Source organism: Cherax quadricarinatus, chromosome 18, assembly GCF_038502225.1.
Source record: "Cherax quadricarinatus isolate ZL_2023a chromosome 18, ASM3850222v1, whole genome shotgun sequence".
NCBI lineage: Eukaryota > Metazoa > Arthropoda > Malacostraca > Decapoda > Parastacidae > Cherax > Cherax quadricarinatus.
The window spans coordinates 23,577,869-23,601,276 of NC_091309.1; the positions used below are offsets into that span (position 1 = coordinate 23,577,869).

General features: G+C 40.7%; 1 protein-coding gene across 1 annotated transcript in view; it reads left to right on the forward strand.

Annotated features, from left to right (window-relative positions):
- LOC128689439 (dyslexia-associated protein KIAA0319-like protein) overlaps nt 1-23,408 on the forward strand; it is a 130,825-nt gene that overhangs the window by 55,510 nt on the left and 51,907 nt on the right. Inside the window, exons 8-12 of the mRNA XM_053777744.2 lie at nt 10,281-10,385; nt 12,147-12,291; nt 12,588-12,699; nt 18,947-19,101; nt 19,302-19,492. Coding sequence (XP_053633719.2) covers nt 10,281-10,385; nt 12,147-12,291; nt 12,588-12,699; nt 18,947-19,101; nt 19,302-19,492 — 708 coding nt within the window. The remainder of the gene's footprint in view (nt 1-10,280; nt 10,386-12,146; nt 12,292-12,587; nt 12,700-18,946; nt 19,102-19,301; nt 19,493-23,408) is intronic.

Below are 23,408 nucleotides of genomic sequence, written 5' to 3' on the forward strand. Positions count from 1 at the left end.
TTGGTGTTTTGTTGGTCTTCAACTTGTATATGTTATAAGCATTTAGCATAGAGATATCAACAAGATGGAAAAAAAGTTTGATATACCACTTATAACTCTTGCGTACACAGTCTGCAAACCCAATCTGCATGTCACATTTGTCCACTAAGCGCATATTGAGGTTGTAGTCCATGACAGCTGCAGGCTTTAGAATGGGTTCATTGGTCTCTCTGTTGTCCCTGCCACTGGGTACCATTTCGTTTGTGTGAACTGATGTCAACAATGTGACATCACGTTTGTCATGCCACCGAAATGCCATGATGTCATTGGCAGCAAAGGCTTGCACCTCACCTCTGCGAGTGCCAGCGTCGAACCTTGGCATATGTTTGCGATTACCACGCACTGTGCCACACACGTCTGTCAAGTTCACTCGCAAGAAATCACTGAGTAAGGGGCTTGTGTACCAGTTATCAGTAAATAACATATGCCCCTTACCAAGATATGGTTCCATCATTGTTCGAACCACATCACCAGAGATACCCAATAACTTCATGGTATCTCTCAAAGTATTACTGCCAGTGTACACAATAATATCTAAAACAAGACCACTTCTGCAATCACACAGTACAAATAGCTTTATACCAAAGCGTTTCCTCTTGCTTGGTATATATTGCTTGAATGAGAGTCTTCCTTTGAATAAAATCAAGGACTCATCAATAACAAGCTTCCTGAAGGGATAAAAATACATGCAGCACTTTTGTTTCAGGTACATAAACACATTTCTTATCTTATATAACCTGTCGCTTCTGTCAGGCCTGGTTTTGTCTGAAAAGTGTAACATACGCAACAGTATCAGGAAACGATTGACACCTATAATGTCACTAAAACCTGGAGTTGAAATCAGGCGATCTGTTGTCCAGTATGTGGTGACAGTGTGCTTATACACATGTGGCATAAGCATTATTGTGGCAAAAAACAGGTACATCTCTGCCACAGTTGTCTCCTTCCACTTGTGTAGCCGTGATTTTGGTGAGAGAATTGTATTTGCCATGGTGTATTCACAGTATGTGTTGGTTTCCCTGACAATGATGTCCATCAGGGGTTCATCGAAGAATAACTCAAAGCAGTCCAGTTCACTGGCATTGTTCCCAAGTGGACAAGATGGCTTTATTCCACTTTGTGTTTCATCAAAGTCATGGGGACTGGGAACAAACTCGTCACCGTCCTGCCAATCCCAGATGCGGTCTGCTGGTGGGGTCTGGATATTGTACCGTGGTTGTGGCTGTGCAGGTTGTGGTGGTGCAGGTTGTGGCAGTGTGGGGTAGGGTGAGGCTGGTTGTTCTGCTGAGTCAGCCGCGTGGCTAGTAGCGTGGCCCGGTGATGGTGCCACATGGGCCGTGCCACCCTCACTATCACCACCACTGCCTCCTCCCTCACTGTCACCATTCATACCCATCGTTACAATATCGTCATCTTCACTATCAGGTCGTGGTGTTGGGCCACGGGATGTGCTCCCAGAGTTTCTCCTTCCCCTTGGAACAACATATGAAACACTACCAGACCGCATGCTACGTCGTACATACTGGCGCTTCACTGGGGAATATTCACTCTCACTGTCACTAGAACTGCTTTCAATGACCTTGAAATCACTATCACTATCACTATCACTGCTATCATCAGGGTGTTGTACACGACCAAATAGTTTCCTCTTTCGTCCTGGTACAGGCGAAGGTGAATGTGAACAAGCCGGCACAGCACCAGAGGTCGAAGGTTGTGGGTCATCTGGGTTTTCGTCACTATTTACGTTATCCTGGGCACTTTTTTCGGTAACACTCACTTGAAAACCCTTGAATTCACTGTCACTGACATTTTCATCGCTGTTAGAGCTATCACTTGGGAACAAAAGACCTCCAATCCGCCGAGGAGTGAGGAACTTCTTACCGAGAGGCATGGTGAAAATGGACTGACAACATGGCGTTCCCACAATGCACCGCTAGGTCCCAGATTTTTTTCACAGGGTGCACACCGACCACTGAGACCCATTCTCTCCCGTGTAGGCCTACCAGGCCTTTGGCGCGCGATTTGAAGCCGCTAGAATTTGTGCGTATAAATACGTCAGAAACATTGGCTCGTAAGATGTATTTATACGTCGGAAACAGTCAAAGGGTTAAACTGTCCAAACGTAGATATACGTTTGCCTGTGCAGCACTCCAAATGTTTTGAAAAATAAAAAAGTAGTTTTTGTTTTTAAATTGAAGAGTGCATTTTTATAAATGGTATAGGATAAAAAAAAATTTTAGGGTCAGTACTTACCGAGATATAAGCCCACGAGGTTGGTGTTAAATGATGAGGTGTCGGCAACATGGAGCACTACCGCCAATTCTTTTTCATTTTTTGTTGTTTTCATGTTATGATAATAATGTTTTGTTGGAGATCTTTTGATTTCATAGCCAATTCTTGTTGAGACACAAATGTTTGGTACTGAATTAGTAATCATACTGTCACAAACACACACGTTCACACTGATAAATGAATTTGTAGGCCTGGTTCACTCGCATGCTATTGTTTACATATATATACAAGGTATATGTATGTAAACAAGTCCCATTTATGTTTCTAGAAGTCAACCACTGTATGGTACTCCAAGAAGCATGGATTCATACAGAGTGCCACCCCACATTGCTGACACATGTATTGTGTGTCTTTTCGCACTCGGGGTCGCTGTTTAGTGTAAGCACACACAACGCACTTTTTTCTGAGAGTACTTCTTCTTTGGAGTAGATGGTAATGGTACCAGGCAGTGACAGTTAGGGATTATTCTGTCGGGCACTGACCCCTCTTCTTGTGGAGTGACAGGTCGCTGTTGTGGGGTGACAGGTCGCTGTGGAGTGACAGGTATAGGTGTGGTATCGTACTTTTTCGCTATCTGCTTGATGATATTGAGGGTGAATTATGCATATCATTGTCGCTTTCAAGTCTTTATTTCATACATGTTGAAGGCATTGAGCATTGCTATGTCTACAAGGTGGAAAAAAACTTTTATATACCACTTGCAACTCCTACGCACATAGTCAACAAACACTATCATCATGTCACACTTGTGTGTGTTTTCTTCTTCTCATTGTTCCACATATATCAGTATTGTTCACACGTAGGAAATCTGCGAGCATAGGGCTTGTATACAAGTTGCCTGTGAACAGTGTATGACCTTTGCCAAGGTATGGCCCCATCTTGCAAACAACATCCCCAGAAATGCCCAACATGCACCTGGTATCGCCGAGTGTATTTTTTCCTGTGTAGATAATGACATCCAACACAAGACCAGTTTCACAGTCACACATAACAAAGAGTTTTATACCAAAGCAATTACGTTTGCTTGGTATATATTGTTTGAATGACAGTCGTCCCTTGAACCGAACTAAGGACTCATCGATAACAATGTTCTTGAATGGATAAAAGTAGGCACTGAATTTTTGCTTCAGATACATAAACAATTCTCGGATTTTGTATAAGAGGTCGTTTCTGTTTGGCATATTCCTGTCTGAGAAGTGCAACATTCGTAGCAACAGAGTGAATCTGTTGCAGGGAAGGAGGTCACTGAAGACTGGAGTACTGATGAAGTGGTCTGTGGACCAGTGGTGTGCTATATTGTTCTTATAGGTGTGTGGCATAAGCATGACAGTGCCAAGGAATAAATACATTTCAGCCACAGTTGTATCTTTCCACCTGCACAGTCGTGAAGACTCTGAAACATCCGTGTGGTCCATTGTATATTGGTAGTACATGTTGGTCTGGGTAACAATTAGGTTCATTATCGGCTCATCAGAGTAGAGATGAAAATAGTCTAACTCTGTAGACTCATTTGTGATGGGATAGTGTGGCATGATGCCACTTCCACTGACATCAAAATTGAAAGGATGTGGCACAAATAGTGTACTTTCTGTCCGGTTCCATTCACAGTCACATGGTGCAGGGTGGACCTGTGACATGGGGCATGGGGGAGCAGGAGGGGAGGACAGGAGTGGAGGTAACACATGGTTGAGAGGGGGCCAGACGGTCCTTTGTCTGCCCACTCACTGCGCCACGAGGTCCAGGCACCATGCCAACCTCCCCCCCTCCCTCCATCCCAGCATATTCACCTTCATTATCACTATCACTATCAGTGGCTGGGGTTTCGGATCGTGACCTGCCACGACCCTTGCCACCGACTACATGTGGCACACTGCCTGAACGTAGGTTATGATGCCTAAAAGTACGTTTCACTGGGAAAAAATGATAATCACTTTCACTCGACAAATTGTCTGTCGGCATAAAATTGTTTTCATCATCATCCTCGCTTATATCACTTTCACTATCATCATCACCATAACGCATGGAGAATGATAATTTCCTCTTGCGGAGTTGCCTTTGGGAAGTAACACTAGCAACCCCAGAGGTGCTGGGCTGAGGGTCTGTTGTGGCCACACTAGCCACCTCAAAATTGCTGGGCTGAGGGTCTGGTATGGCCACACTGTCCACACTGGCCACCCCAGAGGTCATGGCCTGAGGGTCTACTGTGGCCACACTGGCCACATTAGCCACACTGGCCACCTCAGAAGTGCTGGGCTGAGGGTCTGGTATGGCCACACTGTCCACCCCAGAGGTCATGGCCTGAGGGTCATCTGGGTTATCAACAAAAGTTTCACTAATTCCTTGATCTTTAGTGGCTATATCGGAATCAAAACCACTAAACTCGTGTTCTGTATCACTTTCCGGGAATAGTAGTGTTAATATGCCGAGGCGTCGGTGAATCAAGGGGGTTTGCTATGATGTTGACCCAAGATGGAGCTGAAACTAATTGGTGTTACCACGCGGTACCCCAGCGTCCCTGATTTTTTTCACACTCCGTGCGCACGTCCATTCTCTCATGTCTAGGCAACTCAGGCTTATAGCACCAATATTGAAGGAATGAAAAATAAAACGTTGATCTACGTTCGGAGCCTGCCACACGTGAACGTATATCTACGTGTGGACAGTTTACGGATTAATCTTATAAAGCAATCATTCTTTCATGTTTGTTGTGGAAATCAGTTTAACCCTTTCAGGGTCCGTCCTGTAGATCTACGGCTTCACGTTGAGTGTCCAAACCATAGATCTACACCAAAATTCTAGTGTTGTCAAATTTAGCGCAAAAATGCTCATAGGCCTACATGTGAGAGAAGGGTCTGCGTGGTGGGTGTGCGCCATAAACAAAAAATCTAGGCGCCCGCATAGCATTGTGGGAACGCCGGCTCAGTTACCCTTGTTCACCATGCCTCGTCGCAAGGCAGCTCTAACTCCAAGGAAAATTGGGACTCTCCTCTTCCTATCTGATAGTTCTGACAGTGATGGAAGTGGAAATGAAGACGAATTCTTTGGCTTTGATCAGTTAGTGACCGAAAGGAATGACCAGGATATCGATAATAGTGCAGAAAACCCTGGCGATCCTCAGCCTTCTACCTCTGGTGTGGGCACTCGTCAGTCACGGTCGGTTGTACCTTAACGCAAGGGAATACTATTATTTTCGCGTGGCCAGGCCTCTGACTTCAGTAATGATGATGATAGTGACGTGGATTGTGATTTTATTGCTCTTGACGATCATTCGAGTAGTGATAGTGAGGAATCATATTCACCAGTGAAGCGTAGGTATGTACGCCGCCGCATGCGCTCGGGTAGTGTACCCTATGCTGTGCCCAGGGGACGGAGTACATCCTGAAGTACATCCCGTGGCCCTACACCAGGTATAGATAGTGATAGTGAGGATAATAAGGCTACACTTGGCATGGATAGACCACAGGCATCAGTAGATGGTGGTAGTGGTGATGGTAGTGCCACGGCCGTGTGAGACTCACCAGTCCAGGCTGGGACCCATGCTGCTCACTCTGCAGTCCAAGGACAAAGCGGAGCATCAGCCACCAGCTCACCACAACCACAACTACCCGCACAACCAGCCTATGATGTCCAGTATCCACCAGCAAACCGTATCTGGGATTGGCAGCAAAATCCTAATTTTGTTCCCAAGCTCCACCACTTTGATGACTCTCAAAGTGGAATTCTACCAACTTGTCCCCTTGGAAACACTGCAAATGAACTGGAATTCTTTGAACTATTCTTTGACCAGCCATTGATGGAAACTATTGTCAGGGAAAGTAATAAGTATTTTGAGTACACCATGGCAAATACGATCCTATCACCACAGTCAAGACTACACCGGTGGAAAGAGACGACTGTTGCAGAAATGTATTTGCTTTTTGCAACAATGATGCTTATGCCTCATGTCTATAAGCATAATATAAAAGCATACTGGTCCACAGATCGGCTAATTTCTACCCCGGTCTTCAGTGAAATCATACCAGTGAACAGGTTTATCTTACTGTTATGTATGTTGCACTTCTCTGACAAAACCAGGCCTGACAGAAGTGACAGGTTATACAAGATGAGAAATGTTTTTATGTATCTCAAACAAAAGTTCAGCATGTACTTTTATCCATTCAAGAATCTTGTAATTGACGAGTCTTTGATTTTGTTCAAAGGTAGGCTGTCATTCAAGCAGTATATACCGAGCAAGAGGAAATGCTTTGGTATAAAACTGTTTGTACTCTGTGACTGTGACAGTGGCCTGGTATTGGATATAGTTGTATACACGGGAAGTAAAACATTGAAAAATACCAAGATGTTATCTTGGTAAGGGGCATACATTATATACTGATAACTGGTACACAAGCCCATTACTCAGTGATTTCTTGCGAGTGAACAAGACAGATGTGTGTGGCACAGTGCGTTCTAATTGTAAACATATGCCCAGGCTCAACGCAGGTGCTCGTGGTGATGACGTGCAGGTGTTTACTGCCAATGACATCATGGCATTACGGTGGCATGACAAACGAGATGTCACATTGTTGACAACCATTCACCGTAATGAAATGCCAGACAGTTGATCGAGTGACTAATGAACGTATTCAAAAACCAGCGACAGTGATTGATTATACACAAAACATGCGCTTGGTTGACAAATGTGATATGCAGATTGGCTTTGTTGATTGTGTTCGTAAAAGTTACAAGTGGTACATGAAACTTTTCTTCCATCTCATGGACATTTCAATGCTCAATGCATATAATATGTACCAAATGAAGTCTGGCAACAGACCACCGTATGGTGAATTTTGTTTGTCTGTTGTCAGACAACTCATCATGAAGTACCAGGTAACAACATATGCTATACAACAAGGTCCTCGAACTCCTCAGAATATACCCAAACATTTGAGGAGGGAAGGTGATCATTTCATAATACAGCATCCTTCAACTCAGAAGAAATTTGCTCAGAAGAGATGCATCGTCTGTGCACAAACAAAACGACGGCAACAAAGACGCAAAGACACTCAGTTTATGTGTGAAGAATGTAAGGTACCTCTGTGCATGGTGCCTTGTTTCATGGAGTTCCACAAGCTCCAGCAGTTCTAAAACCATGTCCAGTGATTGTAAATATGTGATAGAACATTAATTAGTATTGTACAAGATTTGTGCATTTTTATTGTAATAAACAACAGTGGTAAACAATAATATGATAATAACTTTAGTGCAGTTATTGTGTTCAATACAATGAGTTTATATATATACATTATATACAGTATTGGTCTCTCAGGCCCCAAATGTTAGTAGGAAAAGAAAAAATTTGAAAAGTAAAGAAAAAACTACAAAAAACGGTAAACAAAGTAATGTGCGTGTGTGGAAATCGTCGCTGTTGCCACCACCACGTCATTTGGGGTCAACTTCGTGGCACTGTATCTCGGTAAGTACTGATCAGAAATTTTTTTTTTGTCTTATTACCTTCACAAAAATATACTCTTTAACCCCTTGACTGTCGCAACCCCCAATCCTGAGGTGTCTCCTGGTGTCGCAAAATTTAAAAAAAAAATATATATTTTTTCTTATGAAATGATAGAGAATCATTTCCCGATTGTAATGACACCAAAAAAACGAAATTTGATGGAAAACTGACGGAATTATGCTCTCGCGAAGGTCGAGAATGAACAATGCAGACATTCCTGGCTCTAAAATAACATTTTCTTTGTTCATCAGTCATGTCTCCAGGCCCCTCTGATATTACTCTTGCTTTCTATTTTGAATTTTTATTCAAACAAAAAATAGAAGACTTACTATTATGCAGACTACTGCAATACTGTAATAATTGTATAAATAACATCAACCCATTCATGACTGCATATTAGAATGGCTAGTTGGACATTTATTGGACAATGGCATCATTTGTTTACTTTTGAACATTGGCAAAAATCAAACATTTCCCGTACTTTGAGCTCCATTTCTAGGTTCTTTTTATAGTAAAATCAATCAAAATCACCTCTAATTCTATAATATGTTTTCCATTCTATCAAATGGGACCAAGAAAACGAGAATACAACCATAAATACTATATGAAAATAGACCACAAAGTCGGCATTTTAATTAAAAAAAACGATCGGAGTTTTTTTTTCTCATTATGCACTGCATGCTCCAGGATTTTTTTTATATGGTGCACATTGACCACACAGACCCATTCTCTCACATGTGGGCCTACCAGCTTTCTCCTGCTTGATTTGAAGCCGCTAGAATTTATGAGTATATATACGTCAAACACGGTACCTCGTAAGAAGTATATATACGGCTGCGACAGTCAAAGGGTTAATTCTGTAAGAAAAATATTTTTTTTTTTTTTTTTTTTAAATTTCTTGGACACTGGAGCACTACTACAGATTTTGGCCTTGGACCCTGAAGGGGTTAAACTGTTCATTATTATTGATTGGTTTTCACAAAATAGGTGAACAACTTACTTTTGAGATAATAGCAGAAAGCACGCGCATTCCAGAGTACTCGGGGAAATGGTTTTTTCCCGAAAAAATCCCCTTTTTTTCAGTGTTTTTGTAAGCTATGAGTGTCTATTATAGTTTTCCCTTGTGCTAGATCTGATATTTTGTCTTATGTCATAATAGATCAATTGTGATAGGTAAATAAGCCTTATTGTTGATATTAACATAAGAATAGAACATTTTGTCAACTGCTTTCTCTTGCTTGTGTCAGCACTTCTACCCAGAAGGTTCCTGTATATCAACATCATAGTTATTGTAATGATTTTATTTTATTATTTTTGTATTTCATTTTTTACTTTACTTTTTATCTAAGGTTTAGGAGAAACACTGTGCACAACACAAACAGTTGTTTATTTCCGAGAACATTTGCGACTGGTACACGAGAAAGCAAGGTTACAAAAGCAATGGCTTGGGTAGCATAAAAAATAGGTTGGGCAAATGTATATAGATGGATTTGAGAAGGTGTGTTTCAGTGTCCCTTCTCTATTACATAAAAACATAAGAAAGGAGGAACACTGCAGCAGGCCTGTTGGCCCAAACTGGGCATTTCCTTTATGTAGTAGCAATTTTGTGATGGCAGGGTTTACTGTTTTCAAGAGGATTCTCACTAAGACTTCAGAGATGATGAAAAATGATCTCTCACACTTCTTCAGCATTAATCGCTGTTTCTAACACAATTAAACAAAACAAAGGCAGCTTCATCATCTCTGAAGTCTTAGTGAGAATCCTCTTGAAAACGGTAAACCCTTCCATCACATACGTGCTGCTTCATAAAAGATATGGCCAGTTTGGATGAACAGGCCTGCTGCAGTGCTTCTCCTTTCTTAAATTCTTATGTAATAGAGACAGGACACTGAAACATGCCCTCTCAACTCCATCCATCCTTATACACTTGCCCAACCTATTTTTTATGCTACCCAAGCCATAGCTTTGGTAACCTTTCTTTCTCATGTACCAGCTGACTTTTCCACCACATGTATAACTACTACTACTACCTCTACTTTTGTGGGTGAAATGTTGTCAATAAAGGATCACATTATACTGCTGCGTCAGGCAGCCCTGCTGCCGGTCGTGCAGTCGTAAGCCAAGTGGTCGTATGTTGTGCAGGTCATAAGTCGGATAGTGAGTGTATATTCATATTTTTTGGAGCAAACTGATCATGAAATGTGGATTTTTTTTTTTTTTTACAATGTTAATTTTTTTTCCTGATGCAGGACCCCTGTATGGAAAACTCAATAACTATAGGATTTCATTCAAAATATGCAAGAAAACATTGCTTCAAATATACTGTAAATTATTGATCCAACTCATTAATTGTAATGTTTCAGGTGCTGCTGTAAATATAATGATGGTAAGTTGTTTAATAAATGATTGAACAAAAATTTTCATGTCATGCTAATCAAGAAAATTTTATTGCAGACAGAAATAATCTTGTATGGGAACACAAGCACTGATGATCATGGTATTGAAGAATGGGAATGGACTAAGGGCCCTAAAGATTCTGGTAAAGCAGTGGACATGCAGGTAAATATGTTCATGATTTGTCATATTTGCAAGTAGAAGAAAGCCTCTGAATCTACCCATTTTACATATGACTGAGTTGTATGGTCTATAGATAATGATAAAAATTGTGAATCATTGATATTTTAATAGGGTAAGTTATTCTTCAGAAAAGTTCAGTTTCTGTTAAGTGTCCATGATCTTGTTTTTTTCTTTAGGCATCTTACATCTTATACATAAAACGTGTAAATTTTAAGGATTACAAATAAGAAAGCTTTTGGGTTGAGTATTTGGAGAATGTTGCTTGCTGCATTTCAGTTACAGCATCAGAGGGTTGAGGAGGGGTTGTTGGGGCAGGTTGTATTTGAGCATTTAGAGAGGATGGAGCAGAGTAGGATGATTAAGAAGGTATGTAAATCTTGAGTGGAAGAAAGGAGGGGTTGGGAATGATTCCAGGAAGGGTTACAGGGAGGGAGTAAAGGAGGTTTTGAGTACTAGGGGTGTGAACATCAAACACGTTTTTGTGAACTTGTAGGATCAGATTGAATGAAAACAGTTTTTTTTTTTTTTTTGACTTGACTGGAGTGTGAGCAAGGTAACATTTTTGAAGGGATTAAGGAGAAATATGTGAGCTGGACTTGGGAATGGAGATAAGAGGTATAGTGCCTATACTCTGAAGGAGGGGTGAGGGTCATCTGAATTGTGATGTCAACACACTTCTGGCAAGACAGCAATTGAATGAATGACACTGAATAAGCTTTCTTTCATCCTACCTCAATGGGAGACGATTGGTGTGTTAAAAATTTTTTTTTACATACGCATCATTTTGAACTGGACAACTAATTAGCATATGTTACCTTACAAAAAACTTAAATTAATGTATTGCAAAGAATTTGTTAAAGTTTCTGAGTTAGCAGAATGTCTGTTTTCTTAACTGGTGTGAATACTCCAGATGGGACCGTATAGTTCATATATGTTATTTGTATAAGTTAGTTTTTAGTTTAATATGTTTATTATGCACCCCATACCCATCCTGTGGACAGTAGTCAAAAGATTACAGAGGTACATAATTGGTCCAGGGACTGGACCCCAAAGTTTTGATAGCTGAGCAAGTTACAGAGGTAATGAACTCATAATTTACAAAGGTAATGAACTCTTGATTAGGTTGCATGATAATAAAAGTTAAAAATATGAAAGATCTGTATCAATATTACTCTTGTTAATTCAGAAATTGCCATGTGATGATGACATCATAATGAATTATGGGAATATTGCTGCATTAAAAAATATTAGTTAAGTGTAAGAAATGATTGATGTAATTTTTCTTTAATCATTTTCACATAAAATTGATATAATCAGCTCTTATAGAATCCCATCTTCTGATGTTTTGAGAATTGTAGGCATACAGTAGAACCCCTGTATCCATTATTTCGGTATCCACGATTTCAGTTATTCATGGTTTACTGTGGCCCAAAAATTACCTATTAATTTTGCATAATAATGGCCCAAAAAGTAGAGAAGCTGGCAGTTCTTCAAAGCCTAAGAGAAGCCATGAAGTGCCTCCCATCAGTAAAAAAGTGATAATTCTCCACTTATTGTGCATAATTTATCAAACCTTATAATAGGTATTTATAGGACTTACATATAGAGTTTGCTGCTATCCACGGTTTCGGTCCTTGGACTGTATCCCCTGCAGATATGAGGGTCCTACTGTATTTTCTTATGTTAGATGATGCAGTTTGTAAAGATTTTGTACTTTGACTATTTGAAATCATTTTACTTCAGGACACGAGAACCCCATTTTTGCATCTAAGTAATTTGGAGGAAGGTCACTATCAGTTTATACTTCGTGTAGCTGATAGCATTGGCCAGTCTTCTAATACTTCAGTCTATGTTTATGTACAAAAGCCAAACCTTGCTGCACCAAAAGGTATGTTAGCTAATTCTGTGGGGTATCTTGTGCTCATCTTATCTTTAAGGTTAATATTAATAATAGAATTTGAAGCTGGTTACTAAACATTCTATAATTGATTGTGTGGTAACATTATATTTATTAAAAACGTGTTTTTGTTTGAATTAGTCTTTATAATATTAAATATTTCATTATACTAAATATCTTTATTTTAAGAATACTTTTCATTAAATAAATACCAGAAGAAAATAAACTAATATGCACAAAATTTTGATGCATGGCCATACTGTATAGATAATGTATGACATTTTTAGCAAATGCTGGAGAAGACATTCAGATTGTGCTGCCTAACACAACAGTAATGCTTGATGGAACCCACAGTACAGATAATACTATGACAACTCACTGGCTTTGGAAACAGATCAGGTATGTCATCAAACTTACAAATGGTAACTCAAAAACATATTAAACAGGGAAAAAATGTTTATTATACAATGTTTAATTCATAGTGGAGTTTTAAAACTATTACAGGTACTCCCACTTAATGACTGAGTTCCGTTTCTAAGAGTATGTCAGGAAGCAAATTGGTCATTAAGCGAGAAGCATACTACAGGGGGCCCTCCACATTCGCAAGGGTTAGGGAATCAAGAACCTTGCGAAATTGAAAATTCACCAATGTTTGGTGCGCAAATATGATGTAGGGAAATATAATACTGTACTGTAGCGTTCGCAAATGTTTTGATGCGCAAATATATTGTAGGGAAATATAATAATAGCATTTACTTAGCCTGATAATACTGCTTCCTTAACTTGTTGACCCACAAACAATCATAAAGCACGTGAAAACATCGTAAAATATTGTATATACAGTATATGTTATGGTTTAATAACAATGAACAAACACTCACAACTCGTAAGGTTAGGCAGATGAACTCTGACGACTTGTGATGATGATGACAATGACGATAATGATGGTGATGATAGTCAGCCATGCAGCTACTGATGACAGTTGAATGGAGGTGATTATATGGAGTGTAACTGCATGACATGGTGAGTCTAGTGTATGGGTTCTAACTCTTCACTGCCAGCATCACTACGGACATCGCTAGAGTCAGAGTTAACAACGGAGTCAGATTCTGCGACGGGTTGAGGTTCAGGTGAGGCAGTAGGGGTAGCAGCAGGGGTAGTGGCAGGCTTCCTTGTGAAGAACATTGTGATGGGCAACTGAGATTGTTTCCTCTTCATATCTACAAACAAAGTTTTGTAGGGAATTATGCTCCTATCAGTGTCGCTCATCACCTTCAAAGCCCTCAGCATCGATGGATCTATGTCGTACAAAAATTGTTTGAGCTGTGCTGTCATTCTCATCGCTTGCCCTGGGTTTTGTGACACCTGCTTGGCTGAGGGAGGAGCTGTAGATGCTAGTGCCACCCTTATCTTTGCCTCATTTTTCTTGATAGAGTGCACTGTGCTTTTGTTTACATTAAATAATTTTCCAATGGCAGAATTGCTTGAATAATCTGCCCTACACTTGTCTAGCAATTTCACCTTCTCCTCCAGATTCATGACTTTCTTTGTGCACTTAGGGGTTGGCTCATCAGTAGTGGTTGCTGCTTGCTTGGGGGCCATACTTGCACCACCACACAAACACATGTGTACAGTAGGACATGAACAGTAACTGGACACGACCAACATGAACAGTAACTGGACAATGACTGAGTGAGTGGCGAGCTGCCGGCTGAGGGGGTAAGAGGGAGGGTAGTAGGGACATGGCAGAAAGTGTTTTCCCGTACTTTTTTCCTGCATTTGTTTGGTAAATATGATTGGACGGCTGGGCATTCGTGAATTTTCAAAGCTCACAAAAATGGAACTCACAAAAGTGGAGGGCTAGCTGTATACTGGTAGTGGGTTTGTGTCAACCATCTTGAGATATTGTTGTAATGTCACCTTTGCACCATTTATAACATTTTTTATATATTAAAATTAGAACTTAGCATTAAAAAAAAATAAAAAAGTAAAATACACTTGAGTACACCAGTCAGAGAGCTGGTCATAAATCTGAGCGGTCATTAAACAAGTAGGTCATTAAGTGAGGAGTATTTGTATTATTATTATTATTAGTCCCACAGTGAGTAAAACATCATACGAGTCTTTGAATTATTATTATTTTCTGGCTTATACTATTCTCTTCCTAGTTGTAGAAACCTTATTGATAACCCATGGATTAAGAATAGGAATACATCATGTAGTTAATGAACACTATAAAGGGTGACTAAGGGAGGCAGGTTGTGCAGTTAAACTTCACCTTCATAAATGTGTGTGAACTTTTAAGATAATTTGACCCAGGAATATATAGTGTGTGATGAGAATTGTCAGTATATTGTATGTGATAAGAATTTATGTGGCTTAGTAGAAACAAAGATGATTAAATAAATATGTATGTAAAGGTAATTCATATAATAATAATAATAATACAGCCTCTCCTCACTTAATGACGGGGGTTCCATTCCTAAGAGGAGGTTGGCAAGCGAACTGGTCGTTAAGCAAGGAGCATACTATACTGGTAGTGGGTTTGTGTTAACCAATTTTAGATATGTTTTTAATGTCACCTTTGCAAGTTTTATAACATTTCTGGTATATTTTTAAATGTGTATACAGTAGTATACTGTAATAAACAGAATAGAGAAGATCAGCGCTGGTTGGAGAGCTGGTCATAAGCCCAAGTGGTCAGTAAATGAGTACATCACTAAATGGGGAGAGGCTGTACCAAAATAACAATAACTAAAAATTATTACATGTATTTTTACAAAAAGTTAAAAAATATAGTGGACCCCTGGATTAAGACGTCATCGGAATAAGTAACGTTTTTGCGTCAAAATATTGGCTCGGTGAACATCATTGAACTCGGTATAAGTCATTCGTGTCATGGCCTGAGCTGCCTAGTGTGCCATTGTTTACCAGCCAGTGAGGATGATCCCATGCGTTCATACGAGACATTTTGTATTATTCCATTCTTTTTAGTGCTTGTAACTGCTAAATAAGCCACCAAAGGCCCAAAGAAAGCTTCTAGTGCCAGCCAACCCTTTGGTAAAGGGCTGAGAGAGAGGGGAGAAGGTGCCTTTTTCAGTGATTCTGCAATATGCACGATACTAAAGCATCAGGAGTCTATAAAGGCTATAGAAACAGCCAGTGATAAAGTGTAGTATTAACTATAGCAAGTAAGTTAAGCAATTAATTGATAGAAAAAGGCAAGCACAAACCTAACTCTTCCAATGTTGTTGGAGTTACATAGGGCAACTGACAACACCACCGTCTCTAGTCTCTACCACTACTGCCGCCTCCACCACCATGTATGGCTTATGTCTCAGTGGCCCTTCTACACCCAAAATCAACACAGCAACACTCTTGGCATACTTAATGACGTATTTTATTCATTCTAGAGTATGTCATATTTCTATGTTATTAATATTGTTTATTATGTCATATTAGATGAATTGTGCTAGATAAATAAGCCGAAGAGCTGATATTAGTGTCCTATTGAAGGACTATCTTGTGTCTCCCAACACAATTCCTAACATACGCCAGAAACAGACCTCTCTCGAAAACTTTTTTGAGCGACAGGGGTCCAGTGGCTCTCAAGCTGGTCCTAGTGGCATTAAAAAACAAAGGAGGGAAGTAACCCAGGATAAGGACTCGGTACCTGAAGTCTTTATGGAGTGGGATTTCCCTTCCAAACAATTATAAACTCCTCCATCCTCTCCCGTCTTCCATATATCACCATGTCTTAAGTGAAGGTAAGTGTGATGTTATTATTGTTTTATTCTTCATGTATCATTGTTTTCTGTGTAGGTAAATGTATATTTTATGTAGAAAACATTTTTTTAATACTTTTGGGTGTCTGAAACTGATTTAGATTTCCGTTATTTCTTATGGGGAAAATTAATTCGGATTAACTCAGATTTGGTATAAGACACTCTATCTGGAACAGATTAATTACGTTATCCGGGGATCTGCTTTACATATTATATACTATAAAAGGATTTTACTACACTGGACATCTCTCACCAGGTTAGGGTGACCTAAAAGCAAGGAAGAAGGAAAAACTTTTGTTTCTTTTTTCAGGTCACCCTGCCTCAGTGGAAGACGACTGGTGTGTTAAAGAAAATATATTCACCATCGTTCTTTCTATAGCTATTTTGCCCAAAGTCCATGAGCATCAAAGTTCAAATGACTCTCTAAATTGTAACATGCCCACCCTTCCTTCAGAGTGAATACTTTGTGCCTCCATGTTAATATATTAATATTACAAATAATTTTCGTTGTGGAGTAATCATTATGATAGAAATTATTTATGAGATAGTATACATGAATGGATTGGGTTTGGAGGAGGCAGATGGACAGGGGTGGGTGCTGTAAAGCAGGAATATACAGGAGGGACCAAAGATGATCCATGTTGATTGCATTCATAAATAAAAGACAAGAGGAAATAATACCTGGAGTATACCTGGAAAGGGTTTTGGGGGTCAATGCCCCTGTGACCCAGTCTGTGACCAGGCCTCATGGTGGATCAGGGCCTGATCAACCAGGCTGTTACTGTTTGCCACATGCAACCCTACATATGCACCACAGCCCAGCTGGTCAGGCACTGACTTTAGGTGCCTGTCCAGTGCCTTCTTGAAGACATCTAGGGGTCGATTGGTAATTTCCCTTATGTATGCTGGAAGGCAGCTGAACAGTCTTCGGACCTTGACACTTATTGTGTTGTGTATTATCGTGCTAGTGGCACCCCTGTTTTTCATTGTGGGGATGTTCCATCATCTGCCAAGTGTTTTGCTTTCATAAGGAGTGATTATCATGTGAAAGCTTAGTACTACTCCCTCTAGGATTTTCCAGTTGTATATAATCATGTATCTCTCCTGCCTGCATTCAAGGGAGTACAGGTTGTGGAACTTCAAGTGTTCCCAGTAATTTAGGTGTTTTATCGCAGTTGTGTGTGCCATAAAGGTTCTCTGTACATTTTCTAGGTCAGCAATTTCACCTGCCTTGAAAGGTGCTGTTAGTGTGTAGCAATATTCCAGCCTAGATAGAACAAAATGACTGAGAAAGCTCATCTTTAACCCTTTCAGGGTCGACAGGCCCTCTCAGAGACTTGTTCTCAGGGTCGGCCAAATTTAAAAAAAAAAAAAAAAATATTTTTTCTTTTGAAAAGATAGAGAATCTTTTCCCGATCATAATGACACCAAAAGTATGAAATTTGATGGAAAACTTACAGAATTATGCTCTCGTGAAGTTAGCGGTCTCAACGATGTTTATGCATCGGCGATTTTGCCCACTTTGAGCCCTATTTTCACCCAATTCCAGTGTACTTGTCGACAAAATCATAACTATTTCACTAGAACTCCATTTTTTCTATCGAATGAGCACAAGAAACTACCCATGTACCGATTTCAACTATCCAGTGCAGTGGTCAGAATTTAGCAATTTTGCCAATTTCACACAAATTTCAAAAGATGACAATTTTCGAATAGGGTCCAGAATAAACAAGAAAGACATTCCTGGCACTAAAATAACATTTCCTCTGTTCATTAGTCATATCCCCATGCCCCTCTTATATTCTTTTGCTTTCCACTTTGAATTTTTATTCTCACAAAAAATAGAAGATTTACTGTTGTGCAGACTACTGCATTGGTGTAGAAATGGTATAAATATTATCAGCGCACTTGTGAAAGAATATTAGACTGACCTGTTGACGTGTATTGGACGCATAGCATGATTTGTTTACTTTTGAACTTTGGTAAAAATCAAACATTTCTGCTACTTTGAGTGCAATTTCAAGGTAGTTTTCTTTGTAAAACCAGTCAAAATCATCTCAGTTTCTGTATATGTTTTCCATTCTATAAAATGAGACCAGGAAAACTAGAATACAACAATAAATACCATATGAAAATACAGTGCAAAGTCGCTGTTTTAATCCAAAAACACGGTCAAAGTTTTTTTTTCTCATTACACACTGTGTGCTGCAGGATTTTTTTTATATTGCGCACACTGACCACATAGTCCCATTTTTTCATATGTAGGCCTACCAGCTTTCTCTCACTAGATTTGAGGGCGCTAGAATTTAGGCGTACTAGTACGTCAAAAACCCTGGTGCGTAAGCCATACTAGTACGGCCGAAACCCTGAAAGGGTTAAGAAAAAAAGCCAGTAGAGAGAGAGGTATTTAGGCAGAGTGATATGATTATCAAAGACAAATTAAAGGTACTTCAAGAGAGAGTGAGAAATGAAAACAGGAGAGGAGGGTAAAGGAAATACTGTGTTGGAGAGTCCAGTAAAATCAGTCATGTTACTCTTGCCCTCAGAATGTGTCTCTCACCACCTCTTCAGCAACAGACCATTAACTAATGTTCCTGAAACCCACTTTTCCATAACTTATCCCCCATCATATGTGCATTCTCATCTCCCTTACTTACAACTTCTATTTTACTATATTCTGTACAGTACTGCAGTAACTTGAAATTTAATATGTGGGGGATTCAGTTTGTATGTTTTCCAGGAATGAACTCACATGCAAATTGAGATCTTCCTGTATACACTAATAAATTATTTTTTAGTAAAACATTTTATTTGTCATAATATAGATGAAGTTATTAACATCATGTTGGTAAATATTTCAGTGGTCCAAATACTGCACATTTCTTAAAGACAGATGAGGTAAAAGTGAATATTTCAGGACTAACCAAAGGAAAGTACACATTTGAACTGACAGCATGGAATGGGGATGATCCCACTAAGAATACTACTGATAATGTCACAGTTACAGTAATACAAGGTTAGTAATAGTATATTCACATTTTGTGCAATACAGTAACTTGTTAATATGGATTTAACACCAGTTGATATCTTTTAAGGAAATTAATTACTGTATACCACTTGTTATAATTGATATATATCTTGTACTTTTCCTGAAATATTAACAGGAATAGACAGTTACTACATTGTATTAACAATACCCTGTATGTCATCTTACAGATAAAAATGTACCCCCGAAGGCCAATGCTGGTGGCGACTTTAGTGTGGTCCTGCCAGTGTCTGTTGTGGAAGTAGATGGTTCAAAGTCAGCTGATGATGTGGCAGTCACAAAATGGTTGTGGGAGAGAGATGCAACCTCTCTAGCTGCTGGGAAAGTCATCAATGGATCAGACCATTCTCCTATCCTTATGGTATGTATGTGTGAGAGTACTGCAGTAGACTTACTGGCCCATGCTAGGTAGACCCAGTGACCTTTCTTCCTTCCTCCCTTGTCTCTCTCTCTCTCTCTCTCTCTGTCTTTTTTTTTTTTTATACGGGGTTTGACAAGGCCACTTGCCTTGATTCCTCCTCTTCCCCTCCTCACCATCCTTTTCCAGTTATTTCCATCCTTCCTTATCCTTCTTCCTTCCCATCTTACGACAGCTCTCGTCGTCCTCGATTCAATTCGAAAATACAAAATAAGGATCCCTAGCTTTATTGACAAGCTATTTACAGGTTAAGAATCCCTAGCTTTGTTGACAAGCTATTTACAGGTTAAGGATCCCTAGCTTTATTGACAAGCTAAAAGCTGTTACCTACATCAGCTCATTTGAAAGCATTTTTATTGTTATGAGACATACAAGTAGGGAACAGGATGAAGTTTTAGTCATCTGTGGGCCAGCATTTGCATTTGATCAACTGACTTTATCTCGTTGACATCATAATGCTGTACGAATGTGTTCCATACTTGAGTCATCCTGGGGATAAATGATCTCAGGTGAAGTGATGTTCTGGAGAAGGATACAGCCAGAGTGAAGTTGCTGTTTTCTGCCCGTCTTGTGGTACAGAAGCTTGCTTCACGCTGTCCTCGAAGTGGATCCAAGTGTGGTACTTTTACAATATTGGCCTTGTACATAACAGTAAGGCCACCCACATCCCTCCTGTGTTGAAGGCTCTACTGAAATGACAGATCTATCCAGGTTTGGTCCAGGCGAGAGATCAGACGTCTTGCTTTGTTCTCTACTTTGTCATGCAGTCGCAACTGAGAGGGGGGGGGGGCAGGCAAACCAAGAAAGTGGAGCATACTCAAGGTGTGAGCGTTCTTGTGCCTCGTACAGAATTTTGCAACCCGTACTGTCAAGCAGATGCGAGATACAGCTAAGTGTTGTAAGCTTCCTGTCTGCCTTGTTTGCAAGATTTACAACGTGGTTCTTCATAGTTTGAAGTTAAATTTCACCCCAAGGATATCAACTTCTTCCCCAGGTGCCAACACCCATCCATCCTTACTACTGCACCGGCATTACCGTCATGGTGCCTAGAGACCATCACATTTGTGTTTTCTCAGGTGCAAATGTTACTTGCCATCTATTTCCCCAAGCTGATACAGCTCTTAGCTGGTGATTGATGTAGCTTAGAACAACTGGCATTTCTTCTCTTGGATAAGTGAAAGTCGAGTGTACAGTCGTCTGCATATGCATGGGATTCTGGGATGAGATGAAGAAGGTCATCGAAGTAGACATTCTTTAACAATGGTTCCAGCATGCTTCCTTGTGGAACACTTGCTCCAATAGGATGTCTTGCTGATTCCGTTCCATTGAGAACTACCCTTAGAGATCTACCATGGAGGTAATCACTGAGGAGACATAGCGTAGAGCCTGCTATTCCCAGAGCTTGCAGTTTTGCTAACAGGCCCTGGTGTCACACCCGGTCGAAAGCACCAGCAATGTAAATGCTACCACACAGCTGACTTTGGATTCATCCCGTGACTGGTGCCACTTAGTGGAGAGGTTTAACAATAGATCAACAGCAGAGTAACCTTTCCTAAAGCCATATTGACGGTCACAAAGTAGTGAGTGGTAGTCAAAAAACTGTCATTTGTCTTGAGATTATTGTCTCAAGGAGCTTGTCAGTGATTGACAGGAGTGACACTGGTCTGTAGTTGCTGATTTCTGCTCTGCTCTTCTTTTTGTGAACAGGGACTACATTTGCCTCTTTCCAGAGAGAAGGCCATTTACACTGTACTAGGTAGTGCTGAAAGATGTGAGTTAAAGGTGTTGCTAGCTGGTCTGCACATCTTCTCAGCAATCTTGGGCTCAACTTGTCTGGGCCCACAGCCTTTTCTTGGTCAAGCAATTTAAGAAGGAAATGCACCTCCTGCCTTATTGTCACCACTGACAGTTTTGATACGGTTCTTGCAGCTAGCCAACGAACTTGCATTTTGGTAGCAAAGTGTTCTGCAAAGAGGTCCGCTTTCTCTTGACTACTAGTAGAGGTGGTCCCATCCTGCCGATTTAGAGGTGGAATGAGTTCATCAGGCAGATAACCTTGTCTGTCCTTGACCAGGGACCACCAGGTTTTGGAGCCTACCCTACCTGATGCTAGCTTTCTTTTTGTGTCCACCTCCCATTTAGCAATGGCCCACTTTTGAACTTCACCCATATGCCTTCAGGCTTGCATGTGCAAGTTCCTGCTATAGGTAGTAGGATGTCTCTTATACCTTCGCCATGCCTTGTACTTAGCAGTAGTAACCTCTCTACAACGAAAGCCAAACCAAGGCTGATCTGTAGGCTTCGTCACATATTGCCGGTGAGGAATGTGTTCTTGTTGTAGATTAAGGATGTGTCCAGTGAAGGCTTTCACATGGTTGTCAACATCCCCCTTGGAGAAGAGCATTCTAATCGGCGGTAGCGAGCTCAGAGCAAAGGGCTGGCTGCCCAATTACCTCTTTCCAATAGCCAGGTTGTGCGTGTGGACTCCTCACCTCGTTTTGTTGGGATCTTAAGTGTCGTAAAAACAGCCTTGTGGTCAGATGATCCAACGTAGCCGAGGGGCTGACAAGTAACTATACCTTCTGCCAGATCACTCACTACTGGGTCAAGGGAGGAGCCAGAGATGTGAGGAGGGAAATCAGCAAAGTTTCTCATGTCAAATACTACAAGAAGGTCATCAAAGTCCTTCTGTATAAGGTGTTGGTTGAGGTCACCAACAATTATGATATGTTGACAGTTGTGTTGTAGCAGAATGGAGGCCACATTTTCCATTAGGAAGTTGATGGGGTCTGCATGTTGCCACTGAGGTCTGTACATTGCACATACTAGTACAGAGGTACTAGTATTTATGCATAGTTTGAAGAACATTTCAAGATGAGTAGGGATGGCAACATCAATGTACTGGGTATGTATACTCTTAGAGAAGCACACAGAAACACCTCTTTGCCCTTGCCTGTCTCTTCTCATCCATGAGGTGTAGCCAGCAATTCTTGCAAAATTTTCTGGAGTCCTGTCGTCCAAAAATGTTTCAGTAACAGCTATCGTGTCGGGACGTCGAGTATTCACAAAACTGTGTGTGAGCTCTCTAACATTAGTAATGAAACCTCTAATGTTGGCTGACAGGATGCTGATAGACTGGTTCCTCATGATGTGGTCAGCTTGAGGTGGTGGGTGTGTAAGGCATGTAAGGTGCATGCCCTTGAGTGGTAGGGCACTGAGGCAGCTGCAGGGATGTAGGTCTGTGATCTTGTATAAGGCTCAATACCACCTGCTGGGCTGAGATAGGAGTAGCTGAGTGGGTGTCGTATGAGTGTGTTCACCAGTTCAGGCATCCTGCTGGTTTGTTCCAAGAGCAGATCTTTAAACAGGTGGTCCTGTCTGTCAAGTTCCTTTTTCTTCCGACACTGGTCCTCCTGATGTCCTTTCTTGTGGCAGGAATTGCATCCGATATCTCGGAGGCAGTTGTTGGTGGTGTGCCCCTTCCAGTGACAGCAAGAGCACTGCCTAGGTGCCTGGGAGAGTGGACTATTATTTGTTGCACCTCCTGTGTTTTGCTGATTTGTCCACAGGTTCTGCTGCTGGGACTGCATTGGTGAAAGGTGAGACAGCTGTAGATGTCTTCCTCCTCTACGTACTCTTCCACGTCCTCTACCCCGTCCTCTACCAGTTCTGACAGATGTGTCCCTGCTGTTCGTACTTTGGCGCAGTAGGTGATCAGGTGCAGTGATAGTTCCCTGATTATTAACTGCACCAATATCTGGTGGAGAAACTCCTGACTCAGAACTTGGTGATGAAGCACTGCTGCCAGACGCTGGAATAGTGTCGGCAGGTGTGCTGACAGGTGTAGGATCAGAGATGG